Here is a 22,176-nt window from a genome sequence, read left to right on the forward strand (position 1 = left end):
GTATGATTTTGAGACGCCTTCAATTTTCCAGTGTTAGTCCCACTGAGGAAGGCAAGGTGGTTAATAATCTGTCGGAAGAAGACAAAGCTACTCTTCAGGTAATATTCTTGAAAAAGTCTAATAAGTTATCTTCTCTAGACTAACTTATCAAGAAAAGTTTTCTTCTCTAGTGTATAAGTTTTTCTTAACGATGGCCTTTATGATAGACTGTTGCTCACAGGTTCTTAAAGGTATTAAAATTGGGGCCCAATAATTTTAATTTCCCTAGTTGGATTTTTTGTCCTATTTTTAGGGTGAGCTACTCAATGTGGCCCCAGTGACCAGCTTCCTCTAATAGGTTGCCCAGATACTTGTATATCCATTTATTCTTTTATTTAATGTAGATTTTGTTTGATGGTATCATATCATAGTCTTTGCTGTGTGCCAGGCTAGGCTTAAAGATTATGAGGAAATGCTTGGTAAATCCCCGAAAGATCCAGTTGCTCTTGAAGTGAGTCATTGGTTATTATGCAGTATATCAGTTTTGTTTCTTTGTTACTCTATGCTGATATTAGAAATGTACTTGCGGAGCTTTGACCTTGTTCTTACTACAAAGTTAGTATATGGTTATGTGAAACATATTTTTGGTTCCATTCATATGTGTGATATGCTTTGGGTCTAAAATTAAAGTCACGGTTTGGTTTTATGCTGGCCAACCCATCCTATTCAAATATATCTTAGGATAACAAGAATTATTTAAGTAAATTTAAAGAGACAAAGATGGACATGCTAACACTGAAGCTAAAATTTTATTTGATGGAGGATAATACAATAGTAAATTGGTTGGAAAAATACAAAAGTTTATACTTGAGGGAAAAAGAACAATGTGAGAATCTCAATAATCCAAACTCTGAGTCCAACTAGTCGTGAGCTAGAACATGAAGTGAGAAATGACAAAAAAAAAATCCCCTTGACTAAATCAACTAAAAGAATGCTTTCTAATGCTATATGACCCTAAGACAAAGGCCTAGACAATAAATTATTTGTATACTGTGAATTTATTTAATTTTTTCCTGGCTTCATCAAAATTGGTTTCTTATCACATCTGTTGCCTATATATGTAATGGATTTCTAGGGAGCTGCAGTGACCTTGGTAGAATTAGGAAATTATAATCAAGCTTCCTCTCTGCTTGAGGACTTGACAAAGGTATGCTCATGTTTTTTTGTTGGATATTTTTATGGAATTTATCTGCCACAAACTGGACAAAATCCTAAGTACTCTTTTGACTGATCTTTTGTGCTCCATAGGAGAAACCAAGTGACCCTGATGTTTTCCGCTTGCTTGGAGAAGTTAAATATGAACTCAAGGATTATGACGGGAGTGCTACCGCATATAAGACTTCACAGATGGTAAGTTTTCTCCAGATGTGCTGGATAGTTTCCTACTTATTGCTGTTTCAGATAACTGTTCAGCCTTACCATGCTTGGCTCCAGCACACGAATAAATCGTTTTCATTTCCCCTCTCATGGAAAACTGTTTTCGCTCCACTTAGCCCTATCCCCCCTTTAGGGGTATTGCAGTGATAGGTTCTAGATTTCTTGAGACTGTTTTATTAGCTCTAAGTGCCTAGAAATTAAAACTCGTGTTTGTCTGTATGAACTTAACAATGCATTTCATTTATGTGCATTTGCACAGATCTAAAAAGGTCAGTCTCAACTAACAATTGGTTCAGAGACCCTATATTTTGGACTTTCTTTAATATAAAGATTAGGGATTCCTGGGATCAATCTAGGGGGAGATGTTTAATTTGTTGATTAGAAGAGTGGGCAGAGGATTGTGGAGGGTTAACCACATCAAGTTTTTATTTTATTTTAGGTGATGAATTTCAGCATTGAAATTGTTAACATATTTTGCAAGCTCCATCCATAAATAGCTTCTTATTCTGTAACAGGTGTCTAAAGACATCAATTTTGAAATTCTGCGTGGCCTTACAAATGCATTACTTGCTGCTAAGAAACCAGATGAGGTATATTATCACACAGGTTGAAATTACAATTGATTCACTATTGAAAATGCTTATCAACGAGCATGATAGTCTGACTAATTGGTGAGCTGATCTTGGTTTTACAGTAGGATTACTCTTACTCCAATCTATTTTGGTGGGTGTTACATGTACACACAGTCGCCCCCTTACATGGCGTGGATATTGTTTCTTTGTTGGTTATCTAAACAGAAACTTATATATTGATTTCTTGACAAATCGATTTATAATAACTTTGGAACTTTTTGATTAGTAATTTATGATATATGGAAAATTAGATTATCAACCTGGCTTGTCTTAAGTTCTTTTTTTTTTTTTTCTTTTTTATGGCTAGTCCCTTATTTGATAAGCATATGTGTGTTTGTGTGTGGTGTGTGATAGTAGTTTGTATGTATGTGTATATATCTTTAATTTCATGTCGCTGTTCATAGACAGACCATGTGGACCCGACCATGGGTCCTTCAAATTTTTAGGGTTTCATTAGTTTTCGGCATAATATTATGTTATGAAGTTTTCTACTTGCTTAATTGTCTACATGTTGGGCGAGAGGGTATGCTCCATTGCTCCCCTCAAGTCTAAGGTTCAAATCCCCTTGGGTGCAAATAATCTCTAGGGGCCATCGGACTGAGGGGGTTTTTATTTGAATTACCCGATATACTCCTTACCGAGGGCCTGTTCACTCCTGAGATTAGTCAGGACATTGTTCTCAGACACCTAGTGATATGAACCAGCAGGATTGTAATCCTTTGAACCCACAATCAATTTGAAAATTCTCCCAAGAAAGCCAATATCAAGTCAATGGAAAAACCTAGACCCGTTGAGGAATTCGTTTCAAGAACCTAGATTATATAAAAATCTAGATTCGTTGAAAAACCTGTCTCAAGAACCCATATTACAAGGAGGAACGCCACAAAAGTTGTGATTTACTTTTGATAAGAGGAGATAAACTCAACTCACAATGAATAAAATTAATCAAATTTCATGAACTTTCATAAACTTATTAAAATGAGACTACAAAGAGTATTTAAACCAAAATCTAATTAAAACCCTAGCCAAAATAAATCTCCATTTTCTAAAAATGCCCTTGAGTGAATAGTGTACGGCTATAGTACCTCTACAGTAAATTAACCTCTTGAAACCCTAGTTCAACAAAATAAAACATATATGGGCCAAACATCCTTAAACCCAATTATTCTAGACTAATTCCTATAACTAATAAAAAACCCTTTCAATGAGTTAAACAAGTTCGAAGCATCAATCACATAAACTTAATAATAGCCCAAATAATAAATCCTTAAATCCTAAGTCATGTTGTTCATAGCTCGTATTACGTGGATCAAAACTGGATCTCCTTCTCTCAAGTTCATCTTAAATGTTAGGCTCTTACTAGCTTCATTCCAATTGGCTTGCACCAATCCTTACATTGCTTCCCTAATCTTCTTATCTTTTGGCCTTGTGATTAATCCATCTGGAACTTGTAAGGGATCTTTAAAACTCGGTCCACCTTGGGACCCATCATTCCTATGCCAATAAAAAAAAAAAAAATTGAGTGAGAGGGTATTATTCCTTGAAAATATCCACCCAGGAGGAAAAAAAAACAAAACTAGGCACTTCTTAAGTTAAAGATGTGTGTTGCTCGTTATTTCCCTTGTGGACCCCAAAAGCATTGGTGATGGTTGGAAGTCTTTGCTACTCATCTGATGCTTTTGAGACAGTAATATATGTTCTACACATTTTTAGGTAAAAAAATTATTATCCAAGCATGGAATGATGACATGGAATAGCCTGTTGGATTAGCAGGTGTGCAATCAATTACAAATTTCCATTTTCTCATCTTTCTAATGCAGGCAGTTCAATTCCTTCTGGCATCTCGAGAACGTTTGAATTCACAAATTTCCAATGGTAAGGCTGAAGAAACAAATTTGCTGCAGGTGGACCCTGTTCAAGTGAGTTTTTCGTTTCTCACAAACAGATTCCATATCTAAGCTCCTATTTTTTCTAAAGGAAAACGAGGAGGATTATAAGCGTCACTGAGTAGAAACTTAAAATTGCTATAATATGGTTTTATATCAATGAGATATCTTATTACTTATAAAAAAAAAAAGGGTTGTTAGAATATATTGCTTAATCAAAAAAGAACATATTGCATAACAATTGGCCAGCAAGTTCAGACAATGGGTTTAAAGAATATACAATATTAAAGTTTAAGCCTGTAGAACAGATTTGATGAAAATAAATTCACTTTATTCACAGTGTACATACAAGTATATATATATACCCTAAATACAAGAGACCCATATACCCTTATACAAATACATTATAGACAATATATTCTAACACTCCCCCTCAAGCTGGGGCATATACATCATATAAACCCAGCTTGAAACAAATAGGTTTTAATCGACTCCAACACAAGGATTTAGTAAACACATCTGCGAGTTGATTTGCGGACTTCACAAAAGATGTAGCAATGTCACCACTTAATATCTTATCTCGAATGAAGTGACAATCAATTTCTTTATGTTTAGTCCTATCATGAAACACAGGGTTAGAGGCAATATGCAGTGCAGTTTGATTATCACAAAATAGCTGGAGAGGGATAGGAGCTGGAAACCCAATCTCTTGAAGAAAATGTTGTAACCATGTCAGCTCACTAGTAGTATGTGCCATTGCCCTGTATTCAGCTTCCGCACTAGAACAAGCTATTACTGTTTGTTTCTTACTCTTCCATGTAACCAAGTTACCTCCTACAAAGGTACAATATCCTGTAGTAGATCTTCTATTTGAAGGAGATCCTGCCCAATCAGCATCTGAAAATGCTTCAACTCTAAGATGTCCATTTGGTCGATATAGTATTCCAAGGCCAGGTGCTCGCTTGAGATAACGAAGAATATGAACTACAGCATCCCAATGTGAGATCCTAGGCGTTTGCAAAAATTGACTCAGTACACTTACTACATAAGAGATGTCTGGTCTAGTGATAGTAAGATAGTTCAATTTCCCAACAAGTCTTTGATACATACCTGGATCTCTAAACAACTCCCCTTCTTCTTTCAAAAATTTACGATTGGGATCCATAGGGGTGTCAATAGGTCGTGCACCCAACATGCCGGTTTCTTCCAAAAGATCAAGTACATATTTCCTCTGAGATAGGTTGATGCACTCTTTAGATCTACTGACTTCAATTCCAAGGAAATATCTAAGCTTGCCCAAGTCTTTCGTCTGAAACTAATCATGTAAAAATTGTTTTAGTCTAATAATTCCAGCAGAGTCACTCCCAGTAATTACAATATCATCCACGTATACAACCAACAAAATGTGACCTATATCACTATGCAAGTAAAATACCAAGTGATCTGTTTGGCATCTGTGAAGACCAAATGTCAATACAGCATCAGAGAACCTTCCAAACCATGCTCGAGGAGATTGTTTCAAACCGTATAATGCCTTTTTCAACCTGCATACAGTACCTCGATACTCCCCCTGAGCAACAAACCCAGGTGGTTGCTCCATATAAACTTCCTCATGCAAGTCGCCATGGAGGAATGTATTTTTTACATCCAGCTGAAATAAGGGCCAGTCTAAATTAGCAGCAAGAGAGATTAGCACTCGAACAGAAGAGATTTTGGCAACTGGAGAGAACGTCTATTCGTAGTCAATGCCATAGGTTTGAGTGTAGCCCTTTGTAACCAAGCGGGCTTTCAGACGTTCTACAGAACCATTATGATGAAATTTGATAGTGTATACCCATTTACAGCCAACAAGTTGTTTACTAGGTGGTAGTGGAACAAGATCCCATGTGCCGTTATGATGAAGAGCATCCATTTCATTTTCCATAGCTGTCCTCCATCCCGGATCAGATAATGCATCCTGAAGTGTCTTAGGAATAGAGAGTTTTGAAACTTGAGATGTAAAATATGAGAATGAAGGGGATAAGGCATGATATGAAACAAATTGACTAATAGGATGTTGAGTTAACACAAGAACGTTTACTTTTGCGAAGAGCAATAGGTAGAGAGTCCGAAGTACAGGGCAACTCAGGATCTGAAGATGGAGGCACGACTGGTTGGGTCATGGGAGCCGACGGCCGCAAATGACGTGAGTAAACCTGTAAAGGAACTGCGGAAGGTTGGGTAAGGTTGGGTGAGTGTGAGGGAGATAATGTAAGAGTAGGTAATGGTAGAGGATCACACTCTTAACACTTTTTTTTTTTTTATCAGTAAACGATAGTATGAATAATAATAGGCATAGCCCAAGTACACAAGAAGGTATACAAGCGGTAAAACCTATCTAGGTGGCTATAGTAGTCACCAGAAACTCGTGTACATTTAGGCCATTAAAGTCTATAGCTAGAGACTATAGAAATAAAGTGCTGAACAAATAGATACAAAGCTCCTCAGTTGTCCTCTCCTTATCTTCAAATGTTCGTTCATTTCGCTCTTGCCAAATGCACCACATAATGCAGATAGGTACCATCTTCCACATAGCTTTGACATGTAAATCTCCTCCCGGCATCGCCCAACTGGCTAATAGTTCAAGTACTGACTTCGGCATCACCCAATTTAACCCTACTCGACGGAATACTTCACACCACAAGGCTCTCGCTGTCTCACAATGTAGCAGGAGATGGTTCACTGACTCACCATCTTTTTTACATATACAGCACCAATCAGTAATGATTACCCGCCTCTTCCGCAAATTATCGGTAGTCAGAATTTTGCCCAGAGCTGCTGTCCAAACGAAGAAAAGTGTTTTGGGCGGCGTTTTATTCCTCCACAATCTTTTCCATGGAAACGAAACATTCGGTATAGCTGTAAGGGCCTTGTAATAAGAGCAAACCGAGAAAATACCCTTACCCGTATGTTTCCACTACAGTTTGTCTTCATGCAATCCGTTCGGCTTCATAGAGTACACTCGGTTGAAAAAATCAGTGTAATTGTTTACTTCCCAATCATGTGCTGCTCTACAAAAAGTGATGTTCCAGTGAACTTGATCCCCCGAGCGAACCAACAGGTCCCCGACCGAAGCTTCTTGATCGCAGGCCACTAAATATACACATGGAAAAGTGTCCTTCAGTGCCTCTTCCCCACACTAAATGTCCCTCCAAAAACTTACATGTGTGCCCTCCCCCACCAAAAGTTTAGTATTATTGGCAAATATCCTCCACCCTCTTCTTATTTGCTTCCAAATCCCCACTCCATACGATCCATTCCCCTCTCTAGTACACCATCCCCCCCAAAGGTTGCCATCTTTACTTTGAACTACTACTTTCCATAGTGCTTCCAGCTCCATATTATATCTCCAAAACCATTTTCCTAGGAGAGCCCGATTGAAAATTCTCAGATTCTTTATCCCTAACCCTCCTGAAGAAATTGGTCTGCAAACCGTATCCCAGTGCAAACCGTATCCCAGTTGATTAGATGAAACTTGAATTCATCCCCCAAACCACTCCAAAGAAAATCACGGTACAATTTTTTAATCCGTGCTGCCACAGAAGTTGGAATTGTAAAAAGAGACAGAAAATAAGTGGGTAAGTTAGAAAGAGTACTCTTTATCAGGGTCACTCGGCCTCCCTTCGACAAGTACAGTCTCTTCCATCCAGCCAATCTTCTCTCTATTTTCTCAATAACTGTATCCCAGATAGCTATGGCTCTTGAAGCCGCCCCCAAAGGTAAACCCAAATAAGTCATAGGAAGAGCAGTGACCTTACACCCCAATGTGTTAGCCAACCGTCGAGATCTACTAACATTCCCAATTGGAACTAATTCTGATTTATCAAAATTTACTCTCAAACCTGATGCTTCTTCAAAGCATAACAGTAGCGCTTTCAGAGTCCTAAGTTGTTCTTGTTCAGCCTCACAGAAAATCAGCGTGTCATCAGCAAAAGTAAATGAGATATCGAGGTAAGGTCCCTTGTCTTAAACCTCTCGAGCTGTTAAAGAAGCCTTCTGGACTGCCATTAATCAGAATTGAAAATCTTGCTGTTGAGATGCACCATCTGATCCATCTACACCATTTTTCCCCAAAACCACACCTCCTCAAGAGATATATAAGAAAATCCCAATTTACATGGTCATATGCCTTTTCCATGTCTAATTTACAAATAATCCCTGCCATACCGGATTTTAATCTACTATCCAAACATTCATTGGCTATTAATACCGAGTCCAGAATCTGACGACCCCTAACAGAGGCATTTTGTGGCTTTGAGATTATCTTACCAATGGCCTCCCCCAACCTGTTTGCTAGAACCTTTGAAATAATTTTATAGACCCCGTTAATGAGGCTAACGGGCCTAAAATCCTTCACTTCTACAGCCTCGGTCTTCTTTGGAATTAATGCAATAAAAGTCGTGTTCAAACTTTTCTGAAATTTCCTTGACGAGAATAGTTCTTGGAAGACATTCAGCAAATCCTCTTTTATCACCTCCCAACAAGTGTGGAAGAACCCCATCGAAAAACCGTCTGGTCCTGGTGCTTTGTCTTTCCCCATACGTCTGATCACTTCATATATCTCCTCTTCCTCGAACGCTCTTTCCAATCTTGCTGCAAACTGTGGCTCAATGGAATCAAATACAAGTCCATCCACTTTTGGCCTCCATCCCTCTCTTTCTGTAAATAGTTGATCGAAAAAATTCAGCACATGTTCCCGTATCACAGGGGCCTCCGTACACTCTACCATTGATACTCAGCATCTCAATGGTATTATTCCTCCTATGCAAATTTGCCACTCTATGGAAGAATTTTGTACTCTTATCCCCTTCTTTCAGCCACAAAGCTCTTGATTTCTGTCGCCAAGATATTTCTTCAAAAGATAATACCCTTTCTATCTCTAAAGTCAATTCTGCCTTTCTTGTTCTTTCCTCTACGGAGAGAGATCTGCCTTCGTTGATGCTTTCAAGACACTGTAACTCTCCCATCATAACTTTCTTTTGCTCCCCTAAGTCCCCAAAAGTTTGGGAATTCCATAGCTTTAAGTCCTCCTTTAAAGCCTTTAATTTGCCTGTAAGTATATGAGATGGAGTACCATTAAACTGATAAGAGGACCACCAACTCCTAACCTTATCCACAAAACCCTCGCTTTTTTTTTTTTTGATAGATAAAAGATATTTTATTAATCCACGTAAAAAGGCAAAGCCCGAGTACACAGGAAGTATACAAGAAAAAGCCTAATTACAAACTATGTGCTACGGATAGTAGCATACAAGTCGCTAAAACTCCTTCCATTTAGTATAATAGAGGAGGCCCATAATAGCAAATTATGAAAGAAAAAAACCCTAAAACCAGCCGGGGAGCGTTCCTTATCCTCAAAACAGCGGCTGTTTCTTTCGCTCCAAGTGCACCACATTAGACATAACGGCACAATTTTCCAAACAGCGGCAACCTGTCGATTTCCTCCAATCCCTTGCCAGGAGCACAATAAATCTATTACCCTCTTTGGCATAACCCATGCGATACCAAGTCTTGAGAGAATTTCATCCCATAAGGCCTTGACTATTTCACAGTGAAGGAGAAGGTGGTCTGCTGATTCACTGTCATGTTTACACATGAAACACCAATCCACTATAACTAGACCGCGCTTTCTTAACTTGTCTATTGTCAGTATTTTGCCATGAGAAGCCAACCAAACGAAGAAAGCGACCTTGAGAGGGGCATTACTTCTCCAGATGCTCTTCCAAGGGAAGGTACTAGGGGAGTGGGTTGTCAAGGCCTTGTAATATGAGCGAACTGAGAATTTCTTGTTCCCGGTGCATGTCCATACTAATTTGTCCTCCCTTCCTGCCCTGTGTTTCAGTGCATATAGCATGCTGTAGAAATCTGTGATGTCTCCAACTTCCCAATCCTGAGCAGCGCGAGTGAAACTCACAGACCAATGAAAAGGCTCAGCAGTACTACACATATTCTCAGCCACTGAGGAGTCCGGATTAAGTGCAATCCTATAGAGAGAAGGAAAAGCGCTTTTTAGAGTTACATCCCCGCACCAAGTGTCATGCCAAAAACTGATTCGCGTACCCCTTCCCATCTCATATTTGCAGTTGCCGAGGAAGTCATTCCAACCATTCCGAATAAATTTCCAGACTCCCACTCCATACGCACCTCTTACTTCCTTTGTACACCACCCACCCCAGATGCTTCCATATTTGACATCTAGAATGTTCCTCCAAAGAGCATTTTCCTCATGCATATAGCGCCATAACCATTTCCCAAGAAGTACCTTGTTGAAGGTTCTTAGTTTTCTTAAGCCCAATCCTCCACAAGCCAAAGGAGTACATACTTGGTCCCATTTTACCAAGTGGAATTTCTTTGTGTCTTCTAGACCTCCCCAAAGGAAATCATGGAAGATCTTTTCCATCCTATCCGCCACCCCTGCAGGCAGAGGGAATAGAGAAAGAAAATACGTTGGGAGATTAGATAATGTGCTCTTAATAAGTGTGATTCTCCCTCCCTTTGACAAGTAAATCCTCTTCCAACCCGCCAATTTGCTTTCCATTTTCTCGATGATCCCTTCCCACATTGCCTTGGATTTATGAGGGGCCCCCAAGGGAAGTCCAAGGTACCGCATAGGCAAGGATGAAATCTGACATTCCAAAATGACAGCCACTTCATTTAAGTTATAGACCCTGCCAACTGGGACTACTTCCGTCTTTGCTAAGTTCACTTTAAGGCCTGAGACGGCTTCAAAACCGAAGAGAAGTCCTCTTAGAGAGCGAATCTGATCCGGATCCGGGTCACAAAAGATCAATGTGTCGTCAGCGAAGAGAAGGTGGGAGATTGACATGCTTCCCTGGGAGGAACTGAGAAACCCGAGATGAGTCCCCTGTTCACCACCCCTTCCATCATTTTGCTCAAAACATCCATGACAAGAATAAAAAGGAGCGGCGATAGTGGATCTCCTTGTCTTAAACCCCGAGAGCTGTTGAAAAAACCTTCGGGTGTGCCATTGACTAAGATAGAGAATCTGGCAGTTGTAATACAATGCTTGATCCATTGGCACCATTTTTCCCCAAAACCATATCTACCAAGAACATATAACAAGAAGTCCCAATTTACGTGATCAAAAGCCTTTTCCATATCCAATTTACGTGACGAGCATTATTGCTTCACACCGTGGGAATTCAGAAGTGGGTTTCCCAACCCATGTGCTACCAAAGCTACAGCTAAGGCAGCAGCTCGTGGAGGAGCTGGTAGCACGTGCCAATGAATTATCAAAGTTGGCAGGGGCTCGGGTGCACTTAGTGTGTCCCATAGACAGCTATCAATCGCACTAAAAGATTCCCCTTTTACAAAAGGCATCGAAAGTGTGCCTATAAAGCAAGCCTTACACCTAATAAAGCTAAATTACACACAACTGGCCATATGGCCGACAATAAAGTAAACTGCTCGTGACGAGCATTATTGCTTCACACCGTGGGAATTCATAAGTGGGTTTCCCAACCCATGTGCTACACGCTGGCCCCTGCCAACTTTGATAATTCGTTGGCACGTGCTACCAGCTCCTCCACGAGCTGCTGCCTTAGCTGTAGCTTTGGTAGCACATCCCCGGCCCAATTGTCCTTTGTCGCGACGCGCCTGCAGAAATCTGACTCCTTCCGTAAGATCCATTCAATGGAGGCAAGGCTGGCTCTGAAGTCTTCCATGGCATCCTCCTTAATCCTTCGTGCGAGACCGCTAAGTTCGTCTGCTTTGTCCGACCGTATTGGCCTTGTCGGCTCGTATTGAACAGCTGGCGGTTCGCCATATTCCACGATGACCCCTTTTGTTTGTCTGAAATAGTCCGGGTTGTAGATGATGGCTCCCTCTGATGGGTAAACAGTTGTCCCGTTAGGGCGCAGAACGAGGCTTGGCCTTGCCTTGTGTGAGACTCCGGGAGTACAGTCAGGATAGACGACAAGGTCTTCCTAGTTTCCTCCGTGTATATCCCCGGATGATTCTCCTGGCTGCATATTGTCAGGGCAACTGAGTTTGCTAACCTAGACAGTTGGTCAGCCAACTGATTATCCTCCCCCTTAATGTGTTCAAATTTTACGCAAATCTCAGTTCCTGTTATATAATCACAAAAAAGCATCTAGCGGACCCTAGATGGCTTTTTATGTGATTGCTTGTCATGGAATGATATGATGGCTTGACAATCAGTGCGAATGGTAATCTCCTTTTGGTCAAGGTAATAAATCTTTAGAGATTCCATTGTTTCCATGACCGCATAGATTTCCGCGTCTATCGTTGATTTTGGATTTGGGAATTTTCCTGACGCGTAGGCACACACCTTTTCTTTTCCCTTTGGCGTGCCTTTGTATGGTGCCCACTTGCAGATTCCTCCCCATCCCTCCATACAGCCGTCTGTTTCCAGAATGATGTGACACTCCTTAGGTGGGAGTTCCAAGTCGGGAAGTTTCTGGACCATGTCTTTTATTTGGGCTACCAACCTCCAATCGCTGTCGGTCCACTTTTTATCCCCATGAGCGCCGACCTTCTGATACAACGGCCCAAGTAATGTTCCACACTTGGGTATATGGGCCCTGGTATAGTTTATCACCCCCAACCACGATCTTAGCCCCTTTAGAGTCTTTAGGCTTTCATTGCTTACGTCGGCGATTTTTCTGATGATATGTGGCTGGAGCCGGACCTTTCGATCTGCTATTGTGGCCCCCAGAAAATCTACTTCCTTAACCGCCGCCTTCATCTTTGTTGGGGATGTATATCCTGGTGGCAATCTACATCCATCCAGGTTAATGGGTCCTGGTATGCCACTGTCCATCCTACTCGCGGGTTGGTACGTCGGATTTCCCATTATTATCTGTCTTGATGAGGCTCCATCGCCCCCTGTGACGGCACTGTGCGCCGTGTTCCTGGTCATTTTTGCAGCTGCTTTCTCAAATTTTTCTCCCATAGCCATCAGCTGTGGGTAGTCTAGGTCATTGACTTCTTCTGCTAAGACCATTGGGGCTGCAGTTTCTTCTCCGCCTTTACTCCCCTCCCCTTCTTCGGAGAAAAATGGTCCATTTTTCGTTTTCTGATTCGTCCGAAGCATCATAGATTGGTGGGGGTCGTTGAGGGTAATCCATTTCAGCCTCCGGATCTGGTTCTTCCCAATCCTCCTCCCGCTAGAATTCATCGCCCCATCCCATTGCCATGACCGGCGCGTCTTCAAACGCCCATGCTGGTGCTGAGTAGCTGACTTTAAAGTCATAGCCACCGTTGGGTTGCCCTAGCGTATCCACGTTGGCTGTGCTCTGCTCCCATTCCTGATCCGCCTTCCTACGGATCTTCTGTAACTCCTCAGGGTTTGGCTCCGGCCAGTCTTCATCATTCCATAGTACTGCTGCGTAATTTCTGGGGTTGCCCCCATCTTCCTCATCGTCACTTTCCTCATCGAACTTGAAGTAACGGCGCCCACTTTGAATGCCTCCGCCATCCAATAAAATTGGAAAGTGATCTGAGCATAGACGCGGCAATCTCCTCTGGCAAACCTCTGGATACTGACATTCCCACTCTGGTGATATTAAGAATCTATCCAACCTCAACTACGTCTGATTATTGGACCAAGTAAAAGGGCCACCTATAAGTGGTAAATCCACCAGGTTCAACTCAAAGATGCAGTGGGAGAACTCCGTCATAGCTGGACGTATACGACTATCACCTGATCTTTCACTAGGGAACCTTGTGACGTTAAAGTCCCCTCCTATACACCACGGGAAATCCCACCAGCTGTGTACCCCCGCAATTTCTTCCCAGAGTTGATGTCTAATGTTGTCAACATTCGGTCCATATATTCCTGCAAAAGCCCACAAAAAGTTATCTTCCACCATCTTAAGAGAAACGGCCACCGTATATTCCCCTATGAACTCCTCCCTCTTCATCATCACCCTTTTGTCCCACATCACAAGAATACCCCCCGAAGCCCCGTTCGAAGCCAAATAGACCCAATCTACATATGGGCAATGCCATACACTTCTCACTATTTTTCGGGTTACCAGTTTCAATTTGGTCTCTTGTAAACATACAATATCCGCCCGCCATTCCCGTAACAAGTATTTTATGCGAGAACGCTTATTATAGTCATTTAGCCCCTGAACATTCCACGACACTATTTTTGGCTTCATAAAGAAACAAAAGTACCCTTCCCTTTGACCCTATCCCTACTAGCACTACCCTCTTTCAATGACCAGTCCAATCTCTTAAGCTCCCTACATTTCTTGGCTCCTTTATTCTTAGAACGTGAGTGTCCCACCTCAATGGCCGTGAGACAAGCCAAAAACTGTTCTTCATAGCCCACACACTCCATGCCCACTATCTTTTGAATGTCTTTAACCTTGTTGAAAACCCAATCCGACATCTCACACTCATTTGGTAGAAGACAATCACCCACGGAAACGGGCTCTTGTCCCCCTGCTCTTCACATTGAAAATGGCCTTCCCATTCCACCAAAGTATTCTATATCTCCACTCCTTTTGAGATGGTTTCCTCAAGTTCCTCCCTTAAGGTCATCGGCTGGTTTAGCTCTTGAGAGTCAGGGACCATAGTTAAATCATTGCATTGAGAAGCATAAGCCTTCCTTATGACATCCGAAATGTTCTATCCACCACCCGCAAAAAGAAAAGCTCTCGGGACCTGGTTTTCTTCATTTTCCTCCATATTCCCCTTAATACGTACAATCCCGTGTTCTGAAAAAAGCTCTAGATGTTCACCCTCTGAGCCCTGTACCTCCGTTTGAGGAAAAAACTCCCCCATCGTGCTTATCGGTTTAGTCTGTGCGTAAAACTTTGGAAAAAGAACCACCGGGGGCTGTATTTCCTCTTTTTCCTCCACACGATACGGCAAGATCTGTTCTACTCTCGTTGCCGGCGATGTCTGCGTTGCCGGCATGATTTTCGCCGTCGTTCTCTGTTCGGTTTGAGCATGGGTCGTCGTTGTCACCTGTGTTGCCGAGGTAGATGGGTCGGATCTCGTGTTTCGGATCCTCCATTTCTTTTGTATTACCGGCCCGTGAGCTAAGGCTATAACATTGGACTCCCTGGTAAGGCCTTTACCCGTAGGCCCTTTTTTGTCCAATATTTGAGGCCTCGTGAAACCCACTTTTCCTACCTGGCCCAACTCCAACCCATTATAGGCCTGTCCCATTTCCTTCTTTAATAATAGTTCGATTTTCTTATGCAAATCTGCTATCTGCGATTTTGCCTCCCATAGCAATGTCAACGTCTCCCCGTCAGTCACTCCCTCTAGCTGTTTGTTACAGCTCTGACACAATACTAGGCACGTCTCCCTGTCAGGCTCCTGACCCCATGCCATACCTTTTTGTACGAGCATATCTTCCTTCCCAGTTCTCTGACCCTGCGGTTGCTCCACCACCAGAGCCTCCTTGTAGGACAAAGGCTGTGACTGCACCAGCCATTGCTCGACCATCGTCCTCTTCCCAGTTTCCTCATTGTGCACATATCTCTTTTTTCGAAGAGATCCCACAATGCCTCCCCCATCTTGTTCCACCCATTTCCTTCTTCCTCAGGTATGAAAATGAAGTTCCTTCTCCCACCCACTCCATATTCTACCACTTCTAGGTACCTACCTCTCGAGTTTGAACACCTTTGGGCAATGAAACTACTGCTGCCTTCCCTTTTTGAGGTATAGAATTCCTTTTGATCTTCCTTTGAACAGACCTCCATGGCCTTTGACAGCCACTGCACCGCTGCTGGACCCAGAGCTATCTTTGCCACTATCCTCCAAGATTTTTCTGTGATAACCACCCTGCCCCCCTCCTTTACCAGCGTGAAACATTTTGAATCAATAACTACCTCCTTACACCACTGCATAGCGTATGGAAAGAACCTAACTAAGAACCACCGTGAACATCGTCGTTAACTACCCCCACTAACGTAACTGAATAAAGCTAAGCATCCCAAAAGAGGAAGTGTACGGAGAGAAAAAAAGGTCTTATCAGCTAACTATCCCCCCACCGTCGTTTCCATTTGTTATTCCTCCTTGAAATTCCTTGCTGGAAGACATGTTATAGTGAGAGTGACTGTATATGCTTGCCATGAACCGGAATGTTTCGTCATCAGGACATCCTTCTAAAATTTATTCACACCAAAAGAGGGTAAGTGCAAAAGGCAAAGCTAAATTGACAAAAATAGCAATGCATAAAAGATAATGTATACTCAGATAACAAGTAGAAACTCGACAAAGTAAAGAGGGTTGAGCAGTATTTCATATAGTATAATAACAAATGCTCTTCACACTCAACACTCGAAGATGTATTTGAAACATAAGGTATGGACTTAAAGAAGGTAACATCAGCACTCGTGAAATAGCGTCTAAGAGCAGGACTATAGCAGCGATATCCTTTTTGAGTCCGGGAATAACCAACAAAGAGACACTAGGTAGAACGGGGGTCAAGTTTATCAAAGCCTGAACCAAGGTTATGAACAAAGCAAACACATCCAAAGATTTTTGGTGGAAGAGAAAAAGGTGAAGATGATGGAAACAAGACGGAGAAGGGAGATGAACCATTAAGAACTGATGAAGGCATACGATTAATAAGATGACAAGCAGTAAGAACACCATCACTCCAAAACCGTTTAAGAACATGCATATATAGCAATAGTGCTCGGGTTACATCTAACAAATGCCAGTTTTTGCGTTCAGCCACCCCATTCTGTTGGGGTGTATATGAACATGATGTTTGATGAACAATTCCTTTGTCACTTAGGTAAGTAGCAAAGGCACTAGATAGATATTCTCTAGCATTATCAGAACGCAAAATCTGAACTTTTTTGTTAAATTGAGTTTTAATTTGTTTCCAGAACACTTGAAATATGGAAAGAAGTTCAGATCTGGCCTTCATAAAAAACAAACATGTCACACGAGAGTAGTCATCAACAAATGTAACAAAATATTGAAACTTATTTGATTCAATGTTGATTGGTCCTCATATATCAGAGTGAATCAATTCAAAAGGACTCAACGCTCGTTTATCAATACGAGGAACAAAAGACACATGATGGTGTTTACTAAGTTGACACGCTTCACAAGAAAAGGGAGACACACTTCCCAAGTTCCTAATTTGACACTTTAAAAGAGAAAGTGAGGGGTGACCTATGCGACAGTGCCATTCAAAAGCAGATGATGAGGGGGTTGTAAGGGCTCGAGTGGGTGACTGTTGAACATCAAGGTAATACAGACCACCAGCTTTATGCCCCGTACCAATCTTGTTCCCCGTCTTGAGATCCTGAAAAACACATGAAGAGGGATAAAAAGTCACTGAACATTGTAGATTTTGAGTAATCTTACTAATGGACAACAAACTAAAAGGAAAACTCGAAGCATGTAGGACAGATGACAAGGATATGGAGTCGGTGAGTTTAGTGGATCCAATGCCTATAACTTTAGCAAGAGAACCATTAGCAAGAGTGACACTTTTTACAGATGGTACAGTATTTAACTTAGATAGGGCAGAAGACAAATCGGTCAAATGTTCATTAGCTCCTGAATCAATGATCCATGGACCTTGAGTGGATGAGACAAGACATCCGGATGCTATACCTGAGTGGGTAAGAGTAGCTGTGGAAGATGAAGCCCCTGTGTGACCCAAAAACCGCTCATACTCATCCTTTGATATACTAATCATATCTGAAGATGAGTTGGAGCTCGTTGACTGTGGATCATCTTGGAAAGTGGCTTGATTAGCAGACCCAGATGGTCTACCATGTAGATCCCAACAATAATCCACTGAGTGGTTAGTGCGACCACAATGGGTGCACTTACGAGATTCACGACCTCGAGTGCGATTATCTCTGGTATCACATCCCCCACGTGCACCTCTACCACTCCGACCTCCATGCCCAGCAGGAGCAACATAGGAACCAGTTAAAGCAGATCTCTCATTACTCTAATTAGAAGACAATGTAGCTCGCTGAAGTCGGGAGAATATATCAGGAAATGAGGGAAGCTGTGGACTTGCCAAAATTTGAGAACGCACTGACTCATACTCCGGTTTTAAGCTAACAAGTAAGCAAACAATATTAAAATCTTCTCGTTGCTTTAGCATACTTGGAACATCAGAAGTGATGGGTTGATACATTTTGAGTTCTTCACATATGCCCATCACTTGAGAATAATATTCTTCCAGGCCCAAAGCATTCTGTTCCAACACGAAGAATTGTTTACACAACTCATAAATACGAGTTATGTTTCCAGCACCTGAATACATCTGTTTGAGATGCCCCCACACCTCTTGAGCAGTGTCAAAAATGTATTAAACTTGAGCAGATACTAGGTTCAATACTAGTCAACATTAGAGATAATATTTGAGCATCTTCCTGCTCCTATTGATCAAATGTAGAACTAGTTGAAGCAGGAATTGGATCAATCAGATGAGTACGACGAAGACCCTTGCCTTTCAAAAACATTTTAACGGATCTTGACCACAACATCTAATTCTTTCCATTTAACTTCACCGAAATCATAGGCATACTAATATTTGGTGCAAGTGACATTGACTCAAATTTAGTTGCCATGGAAACGATACCAAGATATCACAACAATCCACTTAGAAACAAAGATTTCACACAAAAAACATGAAATATGGACGAAAAACCAGAAAAAACAATCTGGAAAAGTAGAAATCCAGATTAAAAACCCAAATCTCGGGCCTGTATCGGGTGAAACAAGTCTGAACCGGTCAAAAAAGTGTTGTACCGGTTCGGAACCGGTATGTATCGGCCTGAAAGTGGTCAAAACCGGACTGTATCGGCCAAAATCGGCTCTCTATCGGCCGGAATCGGCTCTGTATGGGCCGGAATCGGGTCTGTTTCGGCCGATATCATCTGTCTCGGATCGGATCCGGGTCGGACTCGGGTCCGGGTCGGGTCTGGCTCGTTTGGGTCTATCTCGAATAAGCCTATCCTAACCCAGAATAGGTTTAAGCTATCCGTGTTACCAAACGCGTTTTATTCCAACTTGGAATAAAACCTTATACAGGTTCAGGGTTATGCTTATTCCAGAACTGGAATACGAGCTTACCTGCAACCAAACGGTAGCTGATCGGCGACGGTGACCCCTTCCGGCGGCTGAAGACGATGGCAACAAGGCTCAGTACCAACAGAAACTGCAGGCAAGTTCACCCCTGGTGTCCAGTACCGGAGATGATGTCGGAAAGTGGCCAAAAACCGCTTCAACCACCACACGGCGCCGACGAGCACCCAAACCACACGGAAACACGCCGGGGAACACGGTGAGCTCACAAACTACACCCGAAAAACACTCTCAATCATACAGAACTCAGATTCGTGAGAATCGTGCTCTGATACCATGTAGAACAGATTTGATGAAAATAAATTCACTTTATTCACAGTGTACATACAAGTATATATATACCCTAAATACAAGAGACCCATATACCCTTATACAAATACATTATAGACAATATATTCTAACAAAGTCCATGGATATTTTCTTGAAACAAACAATATATCTATTAACTGATGAAAATGACTTAAGTTTCGTGTGGATAATCTTTTTAGTTAACAAGAAATTCATTATTATGCTTTGTTTTTGTTAAATCACCAATAATTTGTTGGGTTTTTTGTGTGGTGCCTGGTTTTGTTTTGCGGTGGCTCAATTTGATGGCCCGACCCAACAATAATTCATTGCAAGTTTTTTTTTTGGTTTGTTTGTTCCTTTTTTTTTTTTTTTTTTGAGACTTGGGCCATGGAGCAAAAGCTTGGGCCGATCCAACCGAGCCCCTAATTATGGTTTATGTGCTAATTATCCTAATTAGGGTTTCACCGCATATACATCTTACTATTTCATATGGCCGCTCATTGTATTACCGCACCGTGTATTTGACTTTCAAGAGAATAAAATCCTTTGCAACTCCGTGGACGTAGGCACATTGCCGAATTACGTAAATCTTGTCTGTTGTGTGATTGATTTCGTTTTTGCTTTACTCTTTTCTTCTTATCGTTCCCAACATCATCCCACAAGCTTAAACTGATGGTAATAGGGGAGTTCATCATTAAATTGATATTCTAATATTTCCTCTCACGCTTGGATCAGACTCTCTTAATAATGGGGCTTAACACATGGATATTTAAATAAAACAAGGGTGAAGTGTGGAATAAGGTTCAATCTCAGAACCTCTTCTCTGATACCATATTAAATAACTAATTGTCTCAAAAGTTTAAGCTGATATGAAAGGACTAGTTTGAAGAACTTGGAAAGAGTGAGATCAAATTATCATACATTTAGAGCTTCAACTCCTTTGGGTTTGTGATAAGGGTTGCAGATCTAGTTTGTTGATTTTGGCTAAAATGTACAAAGAACTGCAGCCTAAGGAAGTTGGTATAACTGAAAATGAAACAAAGGAACAAAAATGTTGGGGAAAAGTTTCTTATTTTTTCGTTGACACAAAGTAAATAGCTTAAAAATAAAATTATTAAGTGGTATGGAAAGTGTATATCAGAAACAATCGAAAGAACTTGACATGCTACCAAACTGGGTTTTTTCCATATATTTTCAGAAAATTGCTAAAGATACTATTTTCATAATATTGGTTCCTTTTTTAATTTATCATTTTTCCCCGCTATCAAATGTCAGTTTTGGGTTTGGTTGCTTTTAAATCTGATGTTTAGTGTGTTTGTGGTGAGATGTTATTTCAGATTTACTTCTTGGCAAAGCGTATTCTGATTGGGGTCATATCAACGATGCTGTATCTGTCTACGATCGCCTCATCTCAAGTCACCCTGATGACTTCCGTGGTTACTTAGCTAAGGTTCCTCTCTCTCTCTCTCTCTCTCTCTCTCTCTCTCTCTCTCTCATGAATGTAACAGTCAAATTTTAATATTTTAGTATTATTATTATTATTTATTTATTTTTTATGTCGGAGAACCTCTCCAAGGCAGGGCCCTTTGGACCCACCCCTGCAGAATAAATCCCGGTCCCGTGCACCGCACCGTCGAAAGTTTCCCTACACGGAACTGGTTAAATCGCTGGCTTTTCACCAGGGGGTGTGGCCCCAAAGGATTGTTTGCACCCATGAGGTGTAATATTTTATTATATATTACAGCGCCACGTATGAAATGGATATTCTTAGGAACAAAGCAACCTCTAGGGGTTGGTTCAAATGGTAAGAGCCTTGGTCTTGGTGATATGTTCTCTCTAGGTTTAAGGTTTAAACCCTGAGTCCAATGGATGAATTTTCCCTTGGATTACCCGATATGCACTTACGGGAAACTCCTTGCAAGGACCTATGCACCCCCGGGATTAGTCAGGATTTTGTTCTTGACACTGGTGCCAATATAATAATATTCTTAGGAACAAAGCTTTAGCTAACTAAATGGATCTATTTTGTTTATACAATGCTAGACAATTTTAAAAAAGAACAAAAAATATAAGTTGTTACTGGATTCACATTTTCTATTGTCAACACTGAAAGGCATCTTCATTTCACCACAAGATTCCTATTCCTTCCTAAGAAAAGAAAAATGGCTACTAAATTGAAGCCAAATGACGACTCTCCACAATATTCATTATACATTTTGTAGTCGATAAACAAGAGAGAGAGAATACTTTGTTATGTTATTATTGATGAATATCCAACTATACATATACATAGAGTAGTGACCATTATACCCTCATACTATACACTTAGTTATAATTATGTATTCCAACACTCCCCCTCAAGCTGGGACATATATATCATATAAACTTAGCTTAGAACAAATAAACTTTAGCCGAATATGACAAAGTGGTTTGGTAAACACATCTGCAAGTTGATCAGCAGACTTCACAAAGGGTGTAAAAATGTCGCCACTGAATATCTTATCTCGAATGAAGTGACAATCAATCTCAATGTGTTTAGTCCTCTCATAGAATGTAGGATTAGATGCAATATGTACTGTAGCTTGATTATCACAAAATAACTGAAGGGGGACAGAAGCTGGAAACTCAATCTCATGAAGAAAGTGTTGCAACCATGTCAGCTCACTAGCAGTGTGAGCCATTTCTCTATATTTGGCCTCTGCACTAAATCGAGCTACTACTGTTTGCTTCTTACTCTTCCATGTAACCAAGTTACCTCCTACAAAAGTACAATATCCAGCAGTCGATCTTCCATCTGAATAAGATCTTACCCAATCAGCATTTGAAAAAGCTTCAATTCTAAG

At 41.1% G+C, this 22,176-nt stretch overlaps 1 protein-coding gene across 5 annotated transcripts in view; it reads left to right on the forward strand.

Annotated features, from left to right (window-relative positions):
• Positions 1-22,176, forward strand: part of LOC122279321 — a 31,103-nt gene that overhangs the window by 4,014 nt on the left and 4,913 nt on the right. The window contains exons 6-12 of one of the 5 annotated variants that reach the window (XR_006229561.1): positions 32-98; positions 428-490; positions 1,115-1,186; positions 1,288-1,389; positions 1,932-2,006; positions 3,869-3,967; positions 20,644-20,783. Coding sequence is in view for 3 of the 5 variants with exons in the window: in XM_043089885.1 (XP_042945819.1) it covers positions 32-98; positions 428-490; positions 1,115-1,186; positions 1,288-1,389; positions 1,932-2,006; positions 3,869-3,971; positions 20,671-20,783 (595 nt within the window). In the remaining 2 variants the exon portion in view is untranslated. Of the gene's footprint in view, positions 1-31; positions 99-427; positions 491-1,114; positions 1,187-1,287; positions 1,390-1,931; positions 2,009-3,868; positions 3,972-20,643; positions 20,784-22,176 lie in introns of all 5 variants that reach the window. The other 4 variants (XR_006229563.1, XM_043089885.1, XM_043089907.1 and 1 more) reach the window with 4 other exon arrangements.

The sequence above is a fragment of the Carya illinoinensis genome, chromosome 1 (genome assembly GCF_018687715.1).
Source record: "Carya illinoinensis cultivar Pawnee chromosome 1, C.illinoinensisPawnee_v1, whole genome shotgun sequence".
Lineage (NCBI taxonomy): Eukaryota > Viridiplantae > Streptophyta > Magnoliopsida > Fagales > Juglandaceae > Carya > Carya illinoinensis.